Genomic DNA, 24,749 nt, shown 5'->3' on the forward strand with positions numbered 1-24,749 from the left:
GATCTAGTTGAGAAGCATAATTTATGTCCCAAACCAAGCAGCAGTAATTTAGATAAGGAAGAATCAAAGTTATGGAGTAGATGTGACGTTGTTTCATCAATAAAGTACCTAACCCTACTTATTATTCCAATATTTCTACTTACTATGCTTGCAACAAAATTAGTGTGGCTTGTAAACTTAAGAGATTTGTTAATGATTACACCAAGGTGTTTAATTTCTTTTTTTCTCTTCGATAGGTGAATTATTAATTTGCACATTTAGTCAGAAATGCGAAGAAAGGGTTGTGTAATGCTGTGTGAATGTTTTTGATACGTTCAAGGAGAGAAAATTAGCAGCAAACCAAGAAGTCATTAGAAGCAAAAGCGTATTGGCATTGCGTATTGACGTATTGACATTTGACATATTGACAAAAGCGTATTGACAAGTTGTGAAAAGCGTTGCAACTGAGCACCTGAATGCCAGTAAAAATACAAAATCACGCATAAAGAGGCGAGGAAATTACGAGAAGGGGTAAAAACATGCAAGATCATGCTATTTGGGTACAACGCACCGATCAGCACGATACCTCTGTACAATTAAAGAGGACCCCAAGTGAGTCAGCCCGGCCGCAAAGGCATCAATTTTGCGCGGTCAGTCAAGCAACTACCCTGACGTCACAAAGGGCAATTCATGACGCAATCAAACGATAACGTGTTAAAGAGCATACCCATTTAAAAATAAAATTACGTTATCTAGAGCAGTCTTTAGCACTTTAAGGCATGCAATTAGTTATAATTGGGCTTACTTTATCCCATCTGAAGCTGAACCAAACATCCTCAGATGTTGAACACTCCCTTTGAGGTAAAATATTACAAAACAAATATCCAACTATTTCATCTGCGGGGCTCAGTGATTAAAAACTTGGTAGATCGTTTGCAAGGTTTTATTCACACATCTCTCTATAGGTTTCATCTTTGGGATCTAGTACCATCTTACTTACCAATGTTAAAGTAAGTGTCCCACTTTTGAGACCTTTTTGAAACATACTCTAGTGAAGCCGTAGGCCTAGTAAGTCCAAAAATAACGTTGGTTAGTGCCACTGCAGCACCGTCAAGACATAAGGATACCAGTTTAAACTATTTTGGAGTCCACAGCACGCTGTTAACGCTTTGTAACAGCAGTAGCTGTTTCTTCTCTGCAGTAGCGACTGTGGTCGCCATGACAACGACCGTGCACATCTCTACTGGTGCGAATAAAAAAAAAACGTTTGTGACTGACCCAGAAGGCAAGGGCCTGTTACCGAGAAGTTGGTAGATGGAAGTTCGAACCAGTACGTCACATGGGTCATGGGATACTTCCATTCCCAAAGCCAAAGTGCGCCCCGAAAAGAGCAACTGTGGTAACTACCACAGGAGAGAAATGACAGCCAAAGCATAACATTTTGTTCAAATTGCGGTGCAAAACGACCAGCCAGGCTGCTTGCTACCTACGACATTTCCAAGCGGAGGATAGGAAATGTTGTAGGAGGGGACCGGGGGAGGGGAGTGCCGCATACCTTTACAACGGCATCTTTGTTTTTCTCATACAGTGTCTGAAAGTTGTAGATCCCAGGGGACACCAACTTCTCCCCCCACCCCGCCGGCCGGGCACGGTTGCCTCAGACCACCGGCGGAGGCTGTGCGGCGCATGCGAGGCGTTGCAGTCTCCCACTTGCGGCACCGTTTCGGGCAGTGCCTAGCAGCAGGAGCCACCCACCGCGTCGTAGAGTGTGATATTAACAGTGCTGTGGACAGTGGCGGATCCAGAAAATGGCAACGAAGCAGCCTTTCAAAATTATGAGGGATGCATGGCTATAACGGCCATAATCATGCCCGACTGAGGAAAATCCGGCAGTTTTTTTTTTAGTTTGGCCACACTAACCTTGCTACAAGCTGAAGAAACTTCAGATTTTGTCGCCATATGCATAGAACACAACTGCAAAAATGGCGTGCTTATGAAAAGCGCTATTCTAATTCCAAATGTGTAGTAATGATCTCGCGATTTCCCACTTGAGATCTAGATCCACTATATCCGCCACTGAGTGTTGGGTCGCAATAAATGCATCGCTGTATACTAAGGCGATGTTAGAGGCCGGTGCCAGCATGTTTCAGATAATCGTTTGCTCGCATTGTCATGTAATTCCCGCCCGTGAGGTTGACGTCATAGTGATCCCACCTCATCACGAGGAGTTGGCAATCAATTGTTGTTAGCAATCAATCCCCTGAGACGTGGAATATTTTATTGCATCTTGTCGAATGGTCTTACAAGATCTGAGATAGTTACTCAATTCTGAGCTCAAAATTTTGACGGTGAATTAACGAAGTCAAATATAACAAAAGATGATGGTTAAACAAAGCTGTTCTGCGAAATAACGATTGTATATTGATGGCATTCATTGGCTTCGCATGTGAAGTTTGAACTCAGTGCAGGAAACCAGGAGCTGAAAACCTGTCTTCCTTACATGAAACATTTTTTTGTGAAATCTGGTCGAAAGGTCCTCTGAGATCTTGGAACTTTTGTGTAATCGAGGCATAAGTCTGATTCGAAGCCCTTCAAGGAAATCTCGATATCCAGGAAAGATATCTCCGAATCAGAGAGTGGCATAAGCGACAAGTGTGCCACAGTCTGGCATAAATAAATTGGAACATGCCATTCACACTGTAAACATAATCTAGCTACACGAAGACAGGAGGAATGCCGTCGGTCACCATGTATTATGCATGCTTTCAAAGTCATCGTGACTTTGAAATGGAGAACAAGTGTTTCAAATGGGTGGTTGTTATCACTGAGCATGAACACAGTTTCCACTAATGGAGTGAGTTTACTAATTAGCATTCGAGGTAGCACCGCGAAGTAAATCAACGGTGTCTATGAACCTTACTGAAACGATTAACGGCATCGTCAAGAAGCCAACTTTTGCTTGTGCTGGTAAGCTTATGCAGTGATCAAACAAAGATGCTCCTTGCTACAATTGCCATGTTAGCTCCTCACAGGCGTAAACTAGATCAAGCAGTGCACGTTTAAAGGATAGCACGCAGAATCAGCGTTCAGAAAACTATCTTGTAATTAATCGAAAATATGTTGACAGGAACGCCTGTCCCAGGTTTTTCAAGAAGCAGCGTGGCGGAGCGGCCTCTCGGCCACTTTGAACAGCGCGGGTCTAACGTGATACTGATGTTTTACTCTTATTTCGTGGATGCTGTGACCACCGTCATGCAGAAAAGAAAGGGAAACAGAGAGCGAGAGATCTACAATGGTTACTATGACACCAACTCTCCCGTCAATGAATGTCTTATGGCATGCCGTTATGCAAAATGTACAAAAGTGTGGACAAGTTCTAAAAATGCATGCTTAAGTGGCTCTGCCACTGCCGGAACCAATTGTAGCTCGTACAATTGCAAGAAAACTGCATAGTCTGCCATGCTAGCGGACCCGTCACCCTCTTTAACGCCAACTGGTAATGGCTAGGAGTTGTTTAGCAAAGCAAAGTGGCATTACCGCATAAGTGCTGATGATCGGAGGAAATCGATCGCTTCGACTCACCATATTACTCAGGTGTCCTTGCGGAACAAAATCACGGGACACTTTATCTCTGGAAAACGGGAAAAGTAGAAATTACCACATGACCAGCCAGAAACCAAAGTGTCACTGCGACAGCCAACGGCCCAACCAATCGCCGTGGGGTGCCGACGGCTGATGACGTAGGAGTCAGGCGGCCCAACCAATCTCCGTGGGCTTCCGACAACCGGTGACGTAGCAGCGTTCAGGCGGCCCAACCAATCGCCGCGGGCTATCGACAGTCAGTGACGTAAGAGCGTACAGGCGACCCAACCAATCGCCGCGGGCTGCGACCATAAATGACATAGGAATGGTCAAACGGCCCCGCAACCCGAACCATGCAACCCGACCGCTTTAGTGGTCGGGATTTGGGGTCGAGCGCTGTTGGGGCAGACGACCTTATGGGACACGCATCCATGTTTGGCGCCCCTCGTACGCACAGGGAGAGCGGGACGGTGCAGACTAACGAGCGGTAGGCACGGGGCGATTCGGAAGAGCTGAAGCGTTCTACAGACGTTATCGTTACCAACCAAAATTTCAGGGGAGTGAAGAGCAGTCCATGGGTAACTAAGACGCGCCATGCATGGATGACAATCCCGCACCATGATCGCCGCAAAGCCGGCTGGGACAGCTGCGCTGCACCAGCTCATCTTCGTGCTGCTGCTGCTTACGGGATTTCGGGTCCATAGCACCAAATGGTGCGTACTTTGTGCTCTATTGAATGTATGCCTGTTTCAAAGTTATTATTATTGCGAGAAGTGAAGCCAAACCATCAGTTCATGCAAAGCTATTCCCTGCGGCACTATGCCACCAGAAAACGATGCACAGCTCTAGTAATTGTAAGGGATACATTTTGAAAAAGGCATCACTGTGCTGGCATATATTTTCGCATCCCTTTGCACACCGTCTTCACCAATTTCTAATGTATCTGCGTTAGAATTTATATTCATTATCATTCGTGCTACCAAACAGGTACGACTATCATTAATTGATATCATTAATTATCATTCGTGCTACCAAACAGGTACGACTCATGCTCAAATATCCAACACACGCCATCGCAGATGTAAGTCACACGCAGGTCGCGTTACACTAGGTGTGCATTAAGTATGCATCATTCGTGTCCTCTGCAGCTGTCTTGACCAAAGGCCGTCACACACTGCTCCACCGCATGTAACGGGCCTATGGTCTTCGTCAACAGTCTGGGAATCACCACCGCAGGGGTGGTAAAAGTGTACTTTTTGTCGCCGACCAATTTTTTGGAGGAAAAGCTGTCGCCAGTAGCGATATCATATGACAAAATGGTCATTATATCCATGCCCAGTAACAACATCAGAAATCAGCCTATCACCGAGAGTCTCTTTCATCGCTGCAATTTTCAGTACCATGCACATAACCGAAACGATCAGTCATACACTGTCTTTGAACAAATGTCAGGATGAGTGCTGCTGCTGGGAAAGCAGGCACACCTGCTCTAGGCCAATAAGATATATGATATGAGAGAAATAATGAGATAGTCCAATAACAACAGGAGTTTTCTTCCACCCTCGGGACTTGTCGGGGCCTCACGTTTCAGCTCGATCTACGGCTGGATTTGCTTTCCTCGGCCGTAAAAAATAACACGCAGGGCCTCAATAGCCAGGGCAACAGAATACATAGCAGATTCCAAAGCAGTAGCAAGCAGCACTGAGAATGACGCCAAATATCAGGGTCTCCACGAGACCACGCCCCCTTATGACCATCACGTTTGCGCTTCGTGCCCCATCTTTACCGTCATCAAACTATCCACCATACTTAGGCATGCTCCAAACCTAGCGCGACATGTTTAGACTGGTGGGCGCCTTTCACCATGCCCCAACAAGTGAGTTATATCGGACTTTGTCAATAACTTCACATCATGCTGCTATCTCTTTCTGAGCAGCATTTTCGTCCTGACGGGAGGGGGAGGGTGGGCGATGTAGCAACCCCCCCCCCCTCTTACTGCTTTCTGAGGACACCAATGCGGTATATGCAGTCTTATTCAAATTTTTGGTGGCCTCTGGGTCATCCATTGTACGAGTGATGACACCAAAAAAGTGCCCCTAGCAATTCTGGTTTTAGAAAAACGATGTTTTTTACGACCATCGCAAGACAATTCAAGGCCTGCGGGTGCGGCGAGCGGCAAGCGATGATTCTGCGGACCGCGCGCGGAGAGTCGGCACTGTTATGTGAACGAAACCCTGCATAATATACACATGCTCCAAGCACATAAAACTACACGCTTTTATACTCATAATTGAAAAAGGGACATGTCTCTTTATGTTCCATGTCACTTCGCTCCATGGTTCCGTATATATATATATATGCACATGCAAAGTTAATGTTTAATTTTCAGGAAAATTTGACCTTCAGCTTGGTTTACTGGCGTCACTAGACTAAGGGAGACACTGGAACAGGAGGCTTCTTACCAATCAAGAGATTTCGCTAAAGATAGGTCACTAATTGTTTGCTTTTGCGAGGCTTTACCTTTCTTACTTTGCAAACGTCACGGAGTCCCCCCCCCCCCCCTCCTCCACCAGTCCGCGTTACAAAAACAAGCAAGTCGGGGTAAGGATTTAAAGTGTTGGCTGCCATGCCTGTTTATTTATTTTATATCTGCTGTTGTAAAAAATCTTCTGCATTTCAGATCATGGAATCATCAACTGCTACAGCAGAATGCCACATTTCATTACCAACATTCAAACAGTGGTGGAAATCCAATTAGCAAGCCAAAATTGCCCCTTGCATGCAAGTAGCATGCAAATCAAAGGCCATCTGTGATGATTGTCATGTATAATGCAGGAGTATTCATTCAAATTGATATCTGGGGCACTACCCAATATCTACGTTGGGTTGGCCCCCTTAACGCCGATTCCTCCCCCCTCCCTCCACCGACATTTATAGATGGAAAGTTTCAAAAAGATATGAGAAAAGCTAAGTTTAACACAAAACGATCTTCTCTGGACTCAATTTATTCACCACGATCCATGGGTTGCTATATCCCCTAATCATGCATGAGAATTAGCGCTGCTGCCCTTATCCCACCACCACCACACAAACTATATTGATTTCTGCTATCATTGTAGGCTGCATATAAGGTAGGCTGTCTTCCTTCGCAGCCCGTACTTAATTGCATACAGTGATTATACCAATGGTCCCATCAGGACAATTTTACAATTCAATGGTAGCAAAAATTATCATCATCCCACCACCACAAAAATTATATCGATTTCTTCCACCATTATGGGCTGCATATAATGTAGGCTGTCTGCCTTCACAGCTCGTACTTGAATACATACAGTGATTATGTTAATGGCCCGATCAGGACAATTTTACGATTCAATGTTAGCAAACATAGAAATGAAACATACCATATCTGCATCCATGCAATTTCATACCCACAAGGGCAAGAAAATATGCACATAAATGAGCCCTGCAGAATGAATAACTTCCAGAGTTTTTCTGTGACAGTAGGAATGCTATCATCAGGAAACGGCCAACGCTTTCCTCAGAGAAAACCGAATGCCAACCTTTCACTGAGCTCATAGGACAGTTGGACCACAACACCATAAAACCTCCTGCTGTTTGAAGTAAGACTTTTGGTAAGGGGGGGGGGGAGGTGGCAGTGAAACATATACCCCCCTCATTGTCTGCATTTCCTACACATCACACTTCTCACTTTCATAGCCTTCCCATATCACATAAATTCTCAGCAACAAGATTCATATAAGCAAAAGGTTGAACTGTGAATAGTTGTTTAAAGGCTATCAAAACATTGATCAAATAATCGCATTTCATGCAGGGGCTCAGCTTTTCAAAAAAGGTTTGGGGCAGTGAAAAATTATACATTGTACCCCCAAAATATGGATGTCTCCCAGATTAGCACACTTACTTCTTCACAAACTTAAACGCGAGATTTGGGGCCCTGAATTGAATAAAAGGAAGGAGCACTCCTGATCTGAAGATCTACGTGACTGGTTACCCGTCTCATTCAGGACAAGCGCAAAAATGGCGTAAATTGGCATTTCGAAACTATTGTCACCTCCGGTTATGAGCAGTGTCATCAGACTTCAATATCAAACCCACGGTTTTTTGAAAGGGAAGAAAGCTGGTTACTGTTACTGCTTCAATGAGTCAGCAGCCTATTTGGTGCCTTGAAAAGGCGGTTTGGATAATCACAGGCCAATTTTTGCCTTGATCGGATTATCCAGCCGCGACATACCCTGAACTGTCAATGACTCTCGTCCCTGAGGACAAGATGTTAAATCACGGCATAGTCAACGAAATGAACAAGGCCAAAAATTATACCCTACGCGGGCATTCATGACACTGCAATGCGAAACCCACTTGCAAAGTTGCAGTGCACTGGAAGTCACAGCCCACCTGATATCAGTCGCATCGCAACGGTTGAAACACGTCCTTCTGGCCAGATGAATCCCCATATCAAAATATTTTTCTTAGGGGACGAGTGTCTGTCTGGGAGTAACCCGCTGATAGTGGAACGCATGCGGTGATGAGACGGTGCCGCGGGCTACAAAGTGCCAAATGATCCAGCACCGGCTGGTGGGCACATCTGTGTAGCACCCTTTACAAATATGCAGCAAAATAGATTTTCGAAGAGTACTCAGCTTGCTTTGATTCAAGTCGCTATTAGGACTTAGCGACGTATTCGACATCTAGGGTCATCTAGCGTCGATACCTCTCACACGATCTGTTACAAGGACGACAACTTTTATATCTTGCTGAGTGTAACATACTATTGCCGAATAATTATTGCTGCATCATAATGATGTACGTCCTGTGGGCTACTCTCCTCGCACGTATCATGGCACGTATGAGATCTTTGGTGTGTACATGTTACGAACGAAGTGGTCAGAAAGTAACCAAGCTTGTGGTCTATACATGTGTGTCAGCCAACCTTGTTCGTGTTCACCACTAACTTCGCTGCCTTTGAGACATGCTTGGGTCAATATGCGCGGCTTACCATGTCAATGACGCACTGTACTGATATTATCTGGCACACTGAGAAATCTATTGCCCGCTGACGTGCTCTGGTGAAAAACCGTAATTGGCGATGCGCAACTCCGGAGTCGGGAAAATGGCAAAACTTGCGCTTTGGGCTGGAAATTCAAAATCCCCCACATAAGTATTTGTGGTAGGAAATACCAGTACCAGGCCTGCAAAGACTCGCACACATATTACATTCTATGATAAAGTTTCTCGGACATGTGTAGTGTTCGAGTGACCTCAAAGCATGTGCTCCTCTTGCGCAGTTTCATATTTTCGCTGCTTTAAAATAATGTTATTGGTACGCATCAACAATTAGAGCCGCAAGCACGTGCAAGTTGTTGATTCGCTCAAGTGCAAATGGCTGCTTTTCACGAAATCATCATAAGGTAAAATTAATATTCATGCTCAGTCGCATCCGCACATATGTACACAAAAAATCCTGAGTGTCAACTCAAGTATGCTTGCAGCAGTAAACAGTCCCTGACATTCCATATGGCTGTAAAAACTTCCGGCATGGCTTATGACATGCCTCCCATTCTAGCTTTCCCATTAAGGACGTTCATAGAGACTAAAGGCGTCCCGTGCTTAAGTGTCTCATTGGAAAACTACTGGACCATAGCGTAAAAACAAGCTGATGCTACGAGGGAACAAATAGTGTGCACCGCTCGAGACATTCTTAAGAAGACCGATCACACCATTCACTACACTGACACAGCATGACATGATCCAGTGTCATCACATGTCGTGACGTTGTGTATCGAATGTATTGTGGCAGCACAAACACTCATTACCTGTTACTATAAGGTTTACTAACTCCTGATGCATGACAGCCTATGAAAAACCTTAACATTGCCTTAACCTTAAACCTTAGAACATAGCCAGGGATAACCATAACACCCTTGGAGCATTTGTATCAAATTTGGATTAAGTACAGTGAACGAAATACAACTCCCAACTCCACACAGTCCCAGTTGCAAACAGCTATAATGCCGTTCAATCCGAGCTCCACAGAACTCCAGCTCCACACGGCCCAAGATCCACAGAGCTCCAGCTCCACAGGGTTCCTGTTTCACACAACTCTAATTCAGCGAAGTCCCTGCTTCACACAACTCTAGCTCTGCGACGTCCCTGCTTTACAAAACTCTGGCTCAGCGAAGTCACTGCTTTACACAATTGTCGCTCCACATGGTCACTGCCCTGTTTCACACAACTGTAGCTCTAAGCAGTCCCAACTCTTCGCCATCCTAACTCTACACAGGCTCCATTCCCCATAGCCACAGCTCCACACAGTCCCAGCTCCATACCGGCCCAACTCTCTTAAGTCCCAACTCCACACAATCCCCACTCCCCACAGTCCTAGCTCCACACAGTCCCAGCCCCACACAGTTTCATCTCCACACAGTCCCAGCCCCATACAGTCCCAGCTCCACACAGTCCCAGCCCCACTCAGTCCCAGCCCCATACAGTTCCAGCTGTACACGATCCCTGCTCCAAGCAGTCCCAGGGCCCGTACAGCACCGTCTGCTCACACTCCCAGCTCCATCAGCATCAGCTTCCGCTTACCGGTCGGCAATGCCGCGGGCGTCATTCCCGCGAGCGGCACCTGCACCTTGATGTCCATGCCGGAGTGTTTATCAGAGCGGCAGCACCAGCCGGCCAGGCAAGACCGAAACCTGCCAGCACCAGACCGGTCAGGGGTCAGCACAGGCCGGTCAGGTGTCAGCACGGGTTAACCCCGGCCACCGGTCGCCACCGGTCACCGGTCACCGCCTGTCACGGGTCAGCGCCTGTCACGGGTCAGCGCCAGATCGGGTAATCGCTACCTGGTAGAGCAAAGTAAAGTATATAATTGCGGTGCAATACTAGAAGTACACTAGATGTGCAATGTTAGCTATGACTTTAGCTCACGATTAACGGTTGGGAGCCCCTAACTGAAGGTAGTATGGCGTAGATGCTACAATGATGAATGCACTTTAACTTAAGAGGTTGTTACGTCGATATGTCTTCAAGACTCGGGAAGAGCTGAACACTGCGTCACACCAATGACATGCGTTAGCTGGCAGAATGCGCTTCATCATATTCCATAGCGAACTTGTAGATAACTTCTGGATTGCTCCCGCCACGAACGCACGACCTCTCTTTCGTGTATCCGGCATTTCAGCTATGGGGCTATTGAGACCAAGTACCACATCTCGAGTGGGGAAAAATGGCGTGTCGTGCATAAAAATTCGGCCCGGCAGCAGCTTTCGTCACAACTTTTTTAAACTGTTCTAGGACCCACTTTTAACTCCCATCCATCTCAAAATGTAAGCGATCTCTACGCAGACAATCTTTCACCGCAAATCGCCATTTCATATGGGCGCCTAACATATCTTGCCATGGTTTTTGAACTTGTTTGCTCTATCAGGATAAATCAGCTCACGCGAAAATGACTTACGATGATAATGCTCCACCAAAACGCTGATTGCTGAGCGGCTGGCGCTGGCCGCCACGCCAACCACAGACGTTCATTTCTAGTGACGTCACTCACACCCCTGAATAGCAGAATACATTCTGACCATCTCATTACAGATGCACCAAGAAAATCGCTGCGGTTTGCGCGTCACTTTTTCTCGCTGTCAAACCAACTTCCATGTCGTTTGTGAGCGAGATTGCTGTGATATTCCCAAGCGCAGTGGCAGAGGGTACGGTAAATATACCAATTAAATCTACTGTATGCACCAAGATAACCCATCGCAAAAATATAATTTGGGACTATTAAGAAAGAAAGCAGGAGCTTAGGGCCGCGTCGAAGTGTTGTTTGCGTCGGTTGGACAATGTAAAATAAATATTTATTTCCCTACTACATGTTGCTGGCCTTGCAATGGAACACTCCACCGTTGTTGTCAGACATAACTGATCTAGAGGGCCTCGTCTGGGTGTCATTTTGAAACATGCCTAAAGGTGGCATACTCTCTCTGCATAATATCTTCTGATAGAACGTGGATAATTGTCAGAACAAAAACTCCCAATTCCACGTAAAACAATGAAAATTGTGCTACTCTAGAATCAAGTATTTCATAATTGGACACCTTATCGCAACATGCTTAATGGGAAAGCAGTCCTCACACAAGCAGCAGCGTGTTATGGTTTGTTTTAGGTTCAACCTCAGTAGATATGAAGGCGTGAAATCATATGTCCCCTCCACAGAAAAATAGCGCAGTAAATATCAACAAACTGTACCTTATTTGACGGAGCTGACTGACCTTCCGTTCTTCCAGAAGTAGATGAATGGGTTGACCATAGAATGAGACATTGCGAGCCAGTAGAATCCCAGGATCAAGTGCTGAAAACGAGTCACAGTAAAACAAACGCAAAATGACGTCACGGTGGATGCTTCCTCTGTCAAAAGTCATAACGCAATCGCAGTGTCCATCATATATGTATATATATATATATATATATATATATATATATATATATATATATATATATATTGATGCATGTATCACATGCTGAGTTTCTGTCAGTTTGTTCAGTTCCTACATATTAAACTGCATTGATTCCAGTGATATCGGCCGTGTAAATATAACAATTTTTACGCAGAAAAAACACTGAAGGAGTTGACCGGTTGAGTCTAGATCAGACTAAGAATTGGAACAGTCCTGAGCCGTAGTGACAGCAGGTAGGAGCATTGACATTTAAGAAGAACGGGGCGATGGGTCAGCGAAGCTGCGCGCGACTGCCTGTCATACATAGATGCCATATATTTACCATGTATTCATCATGGCTTGTTAGCTGTTCCTGTATGAAAGTCAGCTGTGCAACACATAAAATGACTCGCCCACGAAACACATTACCAAGCCCCGTACCTGGACGTATTTCCGTTGGGCGAGCCATAAGTCGTGGTAGGTGTACACGCATGACACCTGGTGAGGCAGCCACAGGAGAGCGAACGCCACCACCACCACTATGAACTTGCGGGCGATCCTGTCGACGAGGCGGGAGGAGATGTCAGGCGGGCGTGGGACGGCATAGGAGATGAGACTGAGACGGACGTGAGACGGCATAAGAGAGGAGACTGTGAGACAGGGACGTGGATTGATATGAGATATGAGACTGAGACTGGACGTGGGACGGCATGATATATGAGACTGAGACGTGTGTCGGACGGCGTGAGAGAGGAGACGTCAGCGGACGTGAGACGGCATGAGAGAGAAGACGTCATGCGGGAGTGGGATGGCGTGAGAAATGAAACTGAGACGGATTGGGACGGCATGAGAGGGGAGACGTGAGACGGACGTGGGACGTCATTAGAGATGAGACGTGAGACGGACGTGGGACGGCATGAGAGATGAAACTGAGACGGACGTGGGACGACATAAGAGACGAGATGTCACCAGACACGGGGAACGAGAACAGTGAGAAGTACGTCACTCGGAACGAGACCGGAGAGACGCAGGTGTGATGGTTGGTGACAGCAGTGAGCCAAAACAGGGTGTTCCGTGTGAAAATGATCACATGGCCCGGTGAGCGGTGGTCACACGGCATGGTGAGCGGCAGGCGCGGTGTGCATTTCTAGACGCTTATTTTACGCGAAACCCGCCGTTGTGTCATCATGACGCACGCCATATTATACGTTAAAAATGCTTCGGAAACTCTTTCTCTAGAAAGAATTCTACGGGAAAAATAACATTTGCGCATGAAAAACAAGCACATATCTAAGTACATGCCGGCAGCTTAAACAGGTAAGGTAAGCTTGAATAAGTAATGGCAAAAACCGTCACTGTAATTTTGTATAGAGATATATGCTGTTTCCAGAGGTAGTTGGTTTGCTTCAGTGTTGTCTTAATTGTTTACAGTGATGGTATGCCTCGAATAACTTGCATCAGCAGTATGCTTCCAAAATTTTAGCTCAGCCTATCTTCCCTATAAAAAATACATCTAACAAACATCGTCAAAAGTCAGTTCGGATAGTCCCAAACAGGTCGAAATATTATAAATGCAACTTGTTGGCGAGAAAATCAGAAATACCGGTTGTTGAACTAAACCGTACACTATCGTTTGATGTTAATCTCATCATTCCTGTAACTGTTTTCGCCATGTAAACGGAACTATAAGCCTATTTGTCTCTGATGCATGACACATGAGATAAACGGCAGCGAAATTCATGAAAATCGTCCGGTCTATGAAGCAACTTGCTTAATTTATCCCAGAACGGTTTTCGTTTCGTTATTCCTATACTTATTCGTCATTTTACGTTTGCGGTACTTTATGATTTAGTTCCATGGGACTTAAGTTGGAATTTTCAAATGATGGACACTACATGGCGAGCCAGAAAATGTCATTCCACTGCTTACATTTACTGGCTTTCTGCTGTACATGACGACGAGCAGTGGAATGTAATCTTATTATCTTAAACTTTATGCACTAGAGATTTAACACCAAAAAGGTTGCTGTCTGATAACGTGGCGTGAAAGTGGCATTCCTTATTCAACAGCCACGGTGTCCTTTTTGTCGCAGTGAAACGTTTATAAGACTTTCCATCACTTGTGAAGAAGCACTAGCCTACCGACACTTGCAGCGTCCTGAATTTCGTTGATTCTTTGCGTTGCAGTTTTGTGTGAGACTTTTTCAGTTTTTTTGTGAGACTTCCAGAGTTCGAGTATATCCAAGTTTGACTTACTACGGACTATGGCGGTACATGCGTTTATATATATATATTATATATATATATATATATATATATAGTATATATATATATTATATATATATATATATATGTTAAGAAGTGCTGCTGTTACGATCCTTTGCCGGGCTGACCTTTCGTCGAGAGCGGATGGCTGAGAGCTCGGCGGTCGTTTTGAAGCCGGTGCTGCCAGGCCTCCACAGCTGGCGGCCTGTAGTGACGTCACATGCACGATGATGAGGTCATACGAGGTCCCTTGCCCGAGTGCCTCGGCAAACATGCGGGGTACGGTTTAAATGGCGACATCTACTGGGACCTACGGTCAGTTCTGGACTAGGATCTCCAGATTGTCGAGGCGTGGACGAATTGGTGATTTTAATTGTTGTGCTTCGGTGAAAGGGACACCTTATAATACACAGGCTTCTTACACGGGTTGCTGCCAACTTAAGCGTACTCACCACCTGCGACGATACATCCTTAAATTAATCGCACGGTGAGCATCAAAACGAAGCAAAGGGAGGAAGTCCTTAACAAAAAACAGACGTTCCTACCTCTCACCATTGGCCCCCGGTTGAAAAACTTACCATATTATCGTGTAGCAAAATGGCCCATGAACAGCATGGGCAGGATGTAGGTGATACAGAGGAAGACGATGTTGTACCTACAAAACAGACGGCACGTCAGTGACACTTCGACTGTGCACGAAACATTGTTTTGGTGACAGCCGTAGACGGTAGCGTGTCAGGCTGCCCAGTGCGAGAGCTTTGAAAGTGTGGGAGGCGTCCCCCGTGTCAGGGGACGCTCAAGACCGGTGGTTTCCACCATAATCGTCGTGACACATAAATGTTCGACTGGTGACGGTGAGCACGGCCGCCCGCATGCAGACTCGCACACAGGCAAAACACACGCCTCAAGGGCCGATAGCGTCATGCTTATGCAGTAACACGGCAGAGAAGCTCGTCATGCAACGGGCAGGCCATAAGGGCTTCGTAGGCAGATCATCACCACTATCGCCAGCATTATCATGGCCTTAACACGACGTGAGCTCAGCCACCGTGCGGACCACGTCCACTGCTCCCAAGAAATAGCCTCAGTAAGTGAGCTGAGTCCCCGCCTGGCCTGTGCGGGCAGGGACTGGGAGGTACTTTGTTGCGCGCTGCGATGGCCACCAGCCGGCGCTGTGGAGTAACGCCGGAGCGTGGCAGCCACCTTACCACGGCCCGCCACGGCGCCGACCTAGCGAGCCGCAGTGTGAGTCGGTGCAGTGCTAGCCGAGTCAGTGTTAGGGTTAGCGCTGACTCGCTGCCTGACTCGCTGCCGACTCAATGCCGACTACTCACACGTAATCGGCGAAGGAGGTTTGCCGCAGTCCCGTCGGGCCCAGACCAGAAACGCAGCCGCGATACCTCGTCGCCGGAGGGTAGCCTGCTGTCGCAAACGGCCGCACTGTCAGTGGCACTGGAGCGGTCCCCTGACTCGCGGGCTGATTACCACGGATTATTAAGATCATTGAGAATTACTACGGCACAAGACGAGCGTTGATCACAGGTACCTCTGCCATGCAGAACAAGTTAGGAGTCGGGCTTCGTTAAACGCAGGTACGAGTGTTCGATGACCGCTAGTCCTTTTCAGGAAATGTAATGACTTGTCTTTCACATGTTATCTACACACAGCATCAGAGATAAAAGAACGCTGGAGAGCCGGAGGGCATTGACCAACGGAGACCAAATTCGTCACATGGGTCCATGCAGCGCTGGAAATGAAATCCACGTCGCGTGAAGAAGCGTGTGGATTTAGGCAAAGTGCAAAATACCGAGAGTTGGCAAGATTTTTGCAAGTAAAAAAATATCCACGCTGGGTGTGTAGAGGTTTTGGGGTTTTGACAGCTCATATTTCTGTAGTAACTTTTCAAGACCTACCATTGTTCAGAACACGAAATATTAATCGATAGTTTTGCTGTGGTTTGCATCATATAGATTGGCCAGTTGGATTGCATAGTGTAGGGATGAAGGGGGAGTTCTTCCACATTTTTTGAGGTTTTGAACCGAGATAGCTAGTTTGAAGTTCATTCAGATCAGTCACAGCCCTTCCGTTCTACGGTTTTTTCGAACACAGTCGAAAAAAGACCGCCAGCCAAAGCAAACGCCAGCAGCAGCACGAAATGATCAGCACCTGCAGATCTCTGAATTTGGCATCCTTCGTGGAAAATTCCAAGGTTTGATCTACCCAGATCAGTGACCTAAGAACGTCAAAAAGACCAACTTCCCAAAACTGAACCACAATAACTTTTGTGGGTCATTTGGTGCAGTTCACAGCTCTGTCCTCCTAAGTCCTAAACCCTCTAGTTTCTTGAATCACCACGCTCGTAAAGATGTGCAGAAAATTTTGTTCAAACTGTTTCAATGTCACCCAGGTATCCACGACACCGTAATAAAGTCATTCAAATCCTACCATTTCATTAGCCACACGCGATCAAGGCCAAGACAAAATAATTGTCGAGTCGTTCATATCTGGCGTTCTGGAACACAATTTCCAGGTCTAACAGCCATCAGCTGGGTTTTAATCAATGTTGTGTAACGTACGACGACGATGCTGTATTTAGAAACACATCTTTTGGTCAGAAATTGTGCTGCCTAGAGAAGTTTTTTACTTAAGACCATACCAAAAATTATAAGTAAACTTAGCATATCTGATGGGTGTTTCAATACCTCCTAATGTGGAGCATTTTCTTCAAGTAAAGCGCCACAACCGAATATGTGAACGCAAGTAAACACATAAAAGGAGCCAAAGCATCCGCACATCTCGACAGTTGGATTCTGCAAACATCGTATCGATTACCACCCCACCTATTGACACGTTGAAGTACTACAGATGTGTTGGCTCGTCCGCTACGGTGGGAATTTTTCCCGGCCAGTTTGCAAGCCGTTCCGCAGTCGTACAAGCGTTCCATGACGCAATCAAACGATGAGGTTTTGAGGAACATAGTTACTAACTGATGACATGGTTTCCTAGATCAGTTTTTTGCACTTGGAAGTGCAAAAAAGTGCATACCAGTGGTAAGAAACTGGCCTATTCATGCCATCTGATGCTTGATTCAATATCATGGAAATGAACAATAACTTTAACCCCATTTAAGCTCCGTACAAAGTGAGCAGGATGTGCTGGACGGCAAACGAAATTTGACGAAAAAGAACAAGAGCAAGACAAAATGTGGGGAACAGTGCAATTAAATCAAATTACATGAGTGTCAAATGCAAGCAAAAAGCGCGTTAATTTTTTCGAGACCCTTTAACGTCATACCTACACAAAAAAGCGTCTTTTGTGACCCTATACCCACGCTTCCCCTACCCAAAGTAACCCGAGCAGCGCGAGAGTAAATGCATCTGTAACAGAAAACCGCTACTTCTATGAAACGTTGGTCGGTATCTGTTGATGCCTATCGCTGTCAGTGTAGTATGCTGTCACTGGAGCTTGATGGCATGCGGACGAAGTGCTCTTAATAAAAGTACAACAATGCATGCCACCCAGTGATGGAGGTATGGGTGAGAACCTGCCGCCACTCCTGGACTTTCTGGACCCGTATGAACGCTCCCAGTACCCTGCGTCGCGAGTTTTCCTTCTTTCCTCCCAATACCCTGCGTCGCGAGTTTTCTCAGCATTCAGGTGGACATTCCTACTTGTACTGATTGTCAGGCGTGCATACCAGGCCAAGTAACTCCGCATTAGAGAGAAGCATTGATACCAGACTTGTCGAAGGAGAATGCACTGACAGGGTGCTAAAGCCCGTTATTAAGCGCTTAGCAGCCCTCGTTGCACATGGTAGACATATTGGTTATCCGTCAATATCACAGCGATTTTATTATTTGTTTGTTCATGCGAACTGCTTGTATTGTCGGATTCCTCAGATGAGCATCCACACTTAAACATGATTTGCTGTCCTGGTGAAACCTGGTGACACCACCGATTCGTGAAATCCCCAGTCAGGGGCAGAATTCGGCCGAGCGGAAAAGTGCAACGTACGAAATGCTCGCCTACAGTACGCCCTGTCCATCATATCACGTGATCTTTAGTGCCACCACTTATATCGGCCGCGGGTGGTGCCAGTCAGTTGCAATTTGCAATACTCAAAGCCGGTCTTGAGCCCATCCCGCCGCAGTAGGTTGAACTGTAATGCGGATGCTCTGACAAACTGAGCTATCGGGTGCAGGGCTCTTGCTTTTCTTCAGTTAAGTAGAATTGATTCCACTAAGCTATCATCCAGGTAACTGGATTAACACAATTTACTCCTCACGCACATCATTACAAATCTCGCGGGCACTCAGCACACCATGGTAAAGACGCATGCGATTAATTACATTTCACCAGCAGCACCAAAAAGCAACTGATAGCATACTGTGCGACTCAGAAACGTGTTACCCAGTGCTACGTCCCTGCCAGTATTGCGGCCTAAGGGAACTCGTGATCTCCCATCCCCCCCCCCCCCCGTTAGGTTTGAGCGCAGTTTGCACCACGGCACTGCCGAAAATAATTCCGAATGGTATCTTTACGACTGCACCTTTACGACTGTACCCCGACGGCACCTCTATGATCGCAGCACAACCCCGCGAATGCATCACGACATCCTTAGGTTTGCACCCCGACGGAACTCTTACGAGGCGCCCTTATGACTGTACCATGAAGACACCCTTTACGACTGCATCGCCACGACTGCACAACGACATCATTACGACTGCACCTCGACTGCACCCTTAGGACTGCATCCCGACTGCACCCTTACGACCATACCCCTACTGCACCCTTACGACCACATCCTGACTGCACCCTTACGACTGTACCCCGACGGCACCTTTACGATCGTACCACGACAACCTTACGGACTGCACCATGACGACACCCATAACGGCTGCAGTGCGTCTCACCGGTGCGTGACGATGTCCCGAGTAGAGCAGGTGTGGCACCGACAGGCAGCCACTGCACACCCAGATGAGAATGATGCAGCCGACCACCTCGTCGCGTCGGATTCTTGCGGTGCAGCGGCCCCGCACGATCACCATGTATCTGCAGGCCAGCCCCAGAGTCGTGACGCCTCCACCGACACACTGCCGTCACGCTGCGAGTCACGACCAGCTGAGCGTCACGCCCGCAAGTGGCGGACCGTGTGGTCCTCGGAAGGACCGCGGACCGCGGCCCCCGGAAGTGGGCCGGAAGCTTGGCGGCGAATGGGGACCCTGCCGCCAATTTGGCGCACACGTGGATCCTCGCAGGTGTGAGATGGAGGACTGTTAATCTCAAAATCACCGCCTGCGGCTGGTCATGAAGTCGCAGAATTACAAGCCATGAAACGGGCCACCGGCCGCTTCGCCACTAGCCACGGGCCCGACGCTTGCGTGGTGATCTTTGCTACACCAATGCGACACGTCAAACATAATTTCGGGAATCTATGGGTACTGTCGTTTCACAGGGGCTTCTCTAGCTTGTTTACATTTCTCGCCAGTAATGTGCGGTTTGGAACGAATCCTGCCAGGGGGTTAAAGTCTGAGGGTCGTGTGGATAGCGGGTTATCTTTCCATGCATCGCCCGTATATCTTATGCCACATGGCACACGGTTTAAGTGACATGCTCCTCCGTCCCCTAGGCAAAATCCCATTCCTTTAGACACATGCGAGCAGAGAAGTGTCAGCCTTTTCGCGCTGGATGACAGGACTGGCGTCTGTGCATGCAGTGCCCATGCAGCTTGGGGTATGCACTAGGGAGTGTTGCTAATACCCACACATGTCTCTGCACAATGTAGAAGCACATTTGGTGTCAAGTTCATGCAGTGGTAATTCAGATCACCAACCCATTGAGAGGTGGTAACCTCACATTTCAGGGGGATGAAGGTGCTCACATGCATAGGATCTGCAATGCTGCGTGTAATGCGAAACCCGTCAGGGAATAATTCCTTGCCAAAGCACTATTCTGACTGAATGCCAGTGAAGCGCAGTCACGAACGTAGATGAGACAGCAGTATTAGCCTTAACCCCTCGGAGAAAAACCAGCAGAATGGACATATGGTTGGGTTGATATTTCGGCAACATGCCTTATCGAAACAATAGCAAAAGTCATAGAGGACTTACTCACTGTAGAAACTATTTGCTATCATTCCGATAAAAGTCCTGTTGCTGAAGTATCAACCCAACGTTATCTCCATTCTTGTTTTTTTTCTCCGAGGATAAGACTAATGCTGCTGTCTTATCTATGTCGAATAATGTTCCTCGCAAATGCACTGAACAACTTGCGATCACGTACGCCTCAAGCTCACTGCCAGCAGTGACCGAAGCGTGGCCTCCCATCAGTGGTTTTGAAAAGCGGCGCTCTTCGCACCTCTTTCACAGTTTCGGGGCGCAGCTTTCTACGTTTTTGTGTTGGCTGCATACCCATTCCCCGCTTCCCGCGGGGCGTTCGTCTATGGTGGACATGTGACACCTTTCAGATGAAACAACTTACTAGGAAACATTGCCCGAAATTATCTGGCGCTGGCGTGCTGAGCTGGACGCAGTTGGTGGCCTTATCATGCAGTGATTTTACGTTTATGATAGGAAAACATCGTGGACCCTGGACCTGCATCACGGAACATTCCGTTAACACCTTACTCCCGGCAGATCATCCTCTCTGAACTCAGACGTCGCCACGCAGAGCTGCATTTCAGCTCGGTATCTATCCGGCAACCCCCGCCGCGTCGCGTGGACCGATCCCCCTCGTTGTGCATCCTCCTGACCCCCGCCGCGGTCGTGTGGACCGCTCCTCCCGTCACACGGCCTCCTGACCCCGCCGCGGTCACGTCCCGTCGCGCGCCTCCCGCCCCCCGCCGCGGTCGCGTGGACCGACCCTCCCCCGTCACACGGCCTCCTGACCCCCGCGGTCATGTGGACCAATCCTCCCCGTCACACGGCCTCCTGACCCCCCGCGGTCACGTCCCGTCGCACAGCCTCCCGCCCCCGCCACGGTCGCGTGGACCGGTCCTCCCCCGTCGCGCAGCCTCCCGCCCCCGCCGCGGCCACGTGGACCGATCCTCCCCCGTCGTGCAGCCTCCCGACCCCGCCGCGGTCGCGTGGACCGATCCTCTCCCGTCACACGGCCTCCTGACCCAGCCGCGGTCACGTCCCGTCACACAGCTTCCTGACCCCGCCGCGGTCACGTGGACCGCTCCTCCCGTCACACGGCCTCCTGACCCCGCCGCGGTCGCGTGGGCCGATCCTTCCCCGTCGCGCAGGCTCCTGACATCGCCGCGGTCGCGTGGACCGGTCCTCCCCCGTCGCACAGCCTGCCGACTTCGCCGGGAACCTGCCGACATGTATCATTATCATCGCACGCAGCGTCCACATAACACGGCCACAACCGGAAATAAAGTCCACCTTTCTATCGAGACAGCGACGAGGCTGAAGACGCTGGCTGGTGACCGTCAGGCTGGACACGAAGTTGCCTGATGATGCAGAAGGGCAAGGCCAAACCGCCAGTCGGCGTACACCACGTAGAATGAAGTTGAAGGTACCAGTTCCAGGCTGATCATGAGCAGGTTGGCGACGCTGAGGTTGGCCAGGAAGCAGTTGTGTGCTGTTTCGCATGTGACGGTGAGCTGGAACACAAATGGGTCGAAGTCAGGCAGGTTTGTTCTGGTTGGGTTAGGTTTGGTTCTGGTTTGGCGCTCTGACGACCGGAGGCGTATGCTGGCCACTTCATGCTTTGTACTAAAACACTCACGCCACGGTACTTACCATAGGGTGTTTGGCAAAGGTTCCATTCTATAATAGCTATGAAAAAGCAACTTTAAAGTTTGAGAGGGCACGGCTTTGCTGGTTTATCTTCACCCTCACCCTACAAATGTTTTGTTTTCAGAATTTGGAGGGGCTTTGATAAAAGACACTTTACGGGAACAAATATGATCAAGCACATAGCAATGCCAATATTTGTGACATTCGGCACACGTCGGATGGAACAGCTCTTGCGCACAAGAGCTATTGTTCATTTTGACTTGTATCTAATATCTAAAATATAGGCCGTTTAGTGCAAGCGGATCATCTTTTACCACGACGTTTTAATCCACGTTCGTCCTACGTGGGGCCCCACAGAAGAGGCCACCGTCACGCTTTTCCGTTGGTTGCAACCCCCCACTCATGCGCTTTTGAGTGCACTTCTTTCGACGGCAGTGGAGCGATATTCGTCCAAGTAAACTTCGAGTCCGGCATTAAATAATTTACTCAAAAGCCTTGGCCCACCAAAAAATTTGTGTGACGTGCTAAATATTACAATACTTCAACTTAACACGCGCCCGGGCGGCCAGCCAATAGCCTTCGCTCCGGTGGGGGTCAATTTGACCCCTGCCTGAGATCTAAGGAACTAAGAGAGCTAGGGACAACAAGCTTACAGGACGCGTTGGTCTGTACCTGAGCTCACTTAGGTCGGAGTTTGTAGCTCATAGGTTATGACCTTCCGGTCAAATAGCGTCAAACAAGGCCAAACTCCAAGTTGGTCTCCAAAGTGTTCCCAAAACCTGTTCTAAGAAAAAGGTCATATACCCATTTAATGTCAGTGATCTTGTTTGACCTTTTGAATGTCATGGTGACCTAAGTCACACAAGGCTGTTTTTAGTTTTGCAGTTGAGTAAGCGACGCAGATTACTCCTGGCAGTACGTTCCTATAAGCAAAATGTTGACCTGGGTCATTTTACCTTGCATAATCTGCACTGCACATATGTGTGGTTAGTTGGTCCGATGAGATCCCTCCCTTTTAAATATCGCGGTCAAAGTGTCCCACAATACTCTTAAAACAGATAGTGCCATACGCCTACAAGGTCAAATTAATAAAGCTTTCAGAAATAATTGCGGTCAGCCAATCATGTAGAGTACTGATAGCGATTGAAAATAGATTAGATAATTAGGTCAGGTTCTACAAGGAAAGGGCGTATCGGTGGCTTGCAGAAACAACTCACTAACATGATTGTAGGTCTTAGCGGCGGCTAGGTAGCCCGCACGTCCTACTATCCAAGCACAAACACCCGCCCCTTGTCTGGCAAGAGGCTCACCTCTGGGGCGACTCCCATCCGCCTCGCGAGAAAATCCGCGGGCTCTTCGCGAGGAGACTCGCATCTTACCCGACACGGAGAAGCACCAATACCCAATGCGATTGGCGAAGCGCCACTTAATCAGCGAAACGTCTGCAGCCCGGGGAAGCAACTACTAGACTCGACACACGTCCCTGTAACAGTCTAGTGAGCGCATGAGGCGACGGCTGGCTGCGCGCGAAGCGCCGTGCCTCGTCGGCGAAGCGACGCCTTACTCAGAATGATGGCGCAGACCAGGCTGTTGCCGGCGATGGCGATGACGAGCATGGCCCCGAAGGCGACGGCCCAGCCGAGCGCTGCCCACGACGCCATGGCGAAGCCGTCCGGCCGGGCGCCAGCCTGCGCGCCGAAGTTGTGCTCCAGTAGGAGCCGCAGCTGCCATATGTCCGAAGAAGCCTCGAGCATCGCGACACGACGTCCTCCTGCGGGTGAACAGTGGGGCGTGAGTCCCCTCTGCTCTGCTGAAGGCGGTGCCCTGCGCCACTCAAAGGGCGCCGAGGGGCGTCGTCAGATGAATTCTGGCCCAGCGGCTGTGTGTTTGGCGAGCACGTAAGATAAACCGGCATGAGAGGTACGCAGCGAGTGGTCAGGGGAATACAGAACTATTCGCAACAGCGTAACGACTTCTGTTGACTTTGTGACCTCTGCCAGGCCCTCACATTCTGAAGTCCGAAGTGCCGTCGCCTTGCCGGGTCCACAGACATGCGGGCAGGAAAAGGAAGTGGGGGGGGGGGGGGGGGCTGTCTGAGCGGGCACTATGCGGTTCAGATGGGAGATAGGAGCGCGCGGGTTCAGTTCGTCTCGAACCACACCACACACAAACGCAGGTGTAGAGTACTACACGTGAATATTCCGTTCTACTAAAGCGTATCAGCCATTTGGCGCATCAAAAGACACGGTTTGTTTTCACAGCGGAAAAGCGGAAATTCAATGACCACGAGGTGCTGAATAAAATTAAGAATGCCAACAAATGCCTCCCGGCCTCCATCGCTGCATCAGGGTGAGAACCAGGGGAGATGGGATAGTGGACATGGGCGTGCATTTTCCGGACTGATCAAAACGTAAGCCTATGTGACCTCAGTTCACAAGTCTCAAGTTCTCAAGTCTCATGAGAACTTTCAACTCATAAACGGTTCTCATTCATATATCTCCATGAGGATATGAATATAATAATTAAAATGGGTCACTGAAGATATGCAAGCAGAAGCCATGGGTAGGGGCCTGAGCGTATTAACAGCATGTAACTGCTGTTCTTCTAGAAGCTCTGGGTATGGAAGCTGACCGTAATTGAGACATGTTGTAGCTCCGTTTTCTTCTTCACAAGGGGCAAGACACCTTCCCTGGAAGTGGCACTTTTGCAAACCTAACATATCACGA

At 48.2% G+C, this 24,749-nt stretch overlaps 1 protein-coding gene across 1 annotated transcript; it reads right to left on the minus strand.

The window, feature by feature from the left end:
• Positions 1–10,133: 10,133 nt before the first annotated feature.
• LOC119097781 (tachykinin-like peptides receptor 86C) lies at positions 10,134–23,777 on the minus strand (the record flags this gene model as incomplete). Its single annotated transcript, XM_037220753.1, has 7 exons — positions 23,588–23,777; positions 21,763–21,865; positions 19,192–19,330; positions 15,487–15,539; positions 12,456–12,573; positions 11,850–11,929; positions 10,134–10,277 (listed from the first exon to the last, which is right to left on the minus strand). Coding segments are annotated over exons 1-7 (827 nt in total), but the record flags the coding sequence as incomplete, so codon positions are not given.
• Between the last annotated feature and the right edge of the window lie 972 nt (positions 23,778–24,749).

The sequence above is a fragment of the Pollicipes pollicipes genome, unplaced genomic scaffold, assembly GCF_011947565.3.
Source record: "Pollicipes pollicipes isolate AB1234 unplaced genomic scaffold, Ppol_2.1 Scaffold_4379;HRSCAF=5155_pilon_pilon_pilon, whole genome shotgun sequence".
NCBI lineage: Eukaryota > Metazoa > Arthropoda > Thecostraca > Pollicipedomorpha > Pollicipedidae > Pollicipes > Pollicipes pollicipes.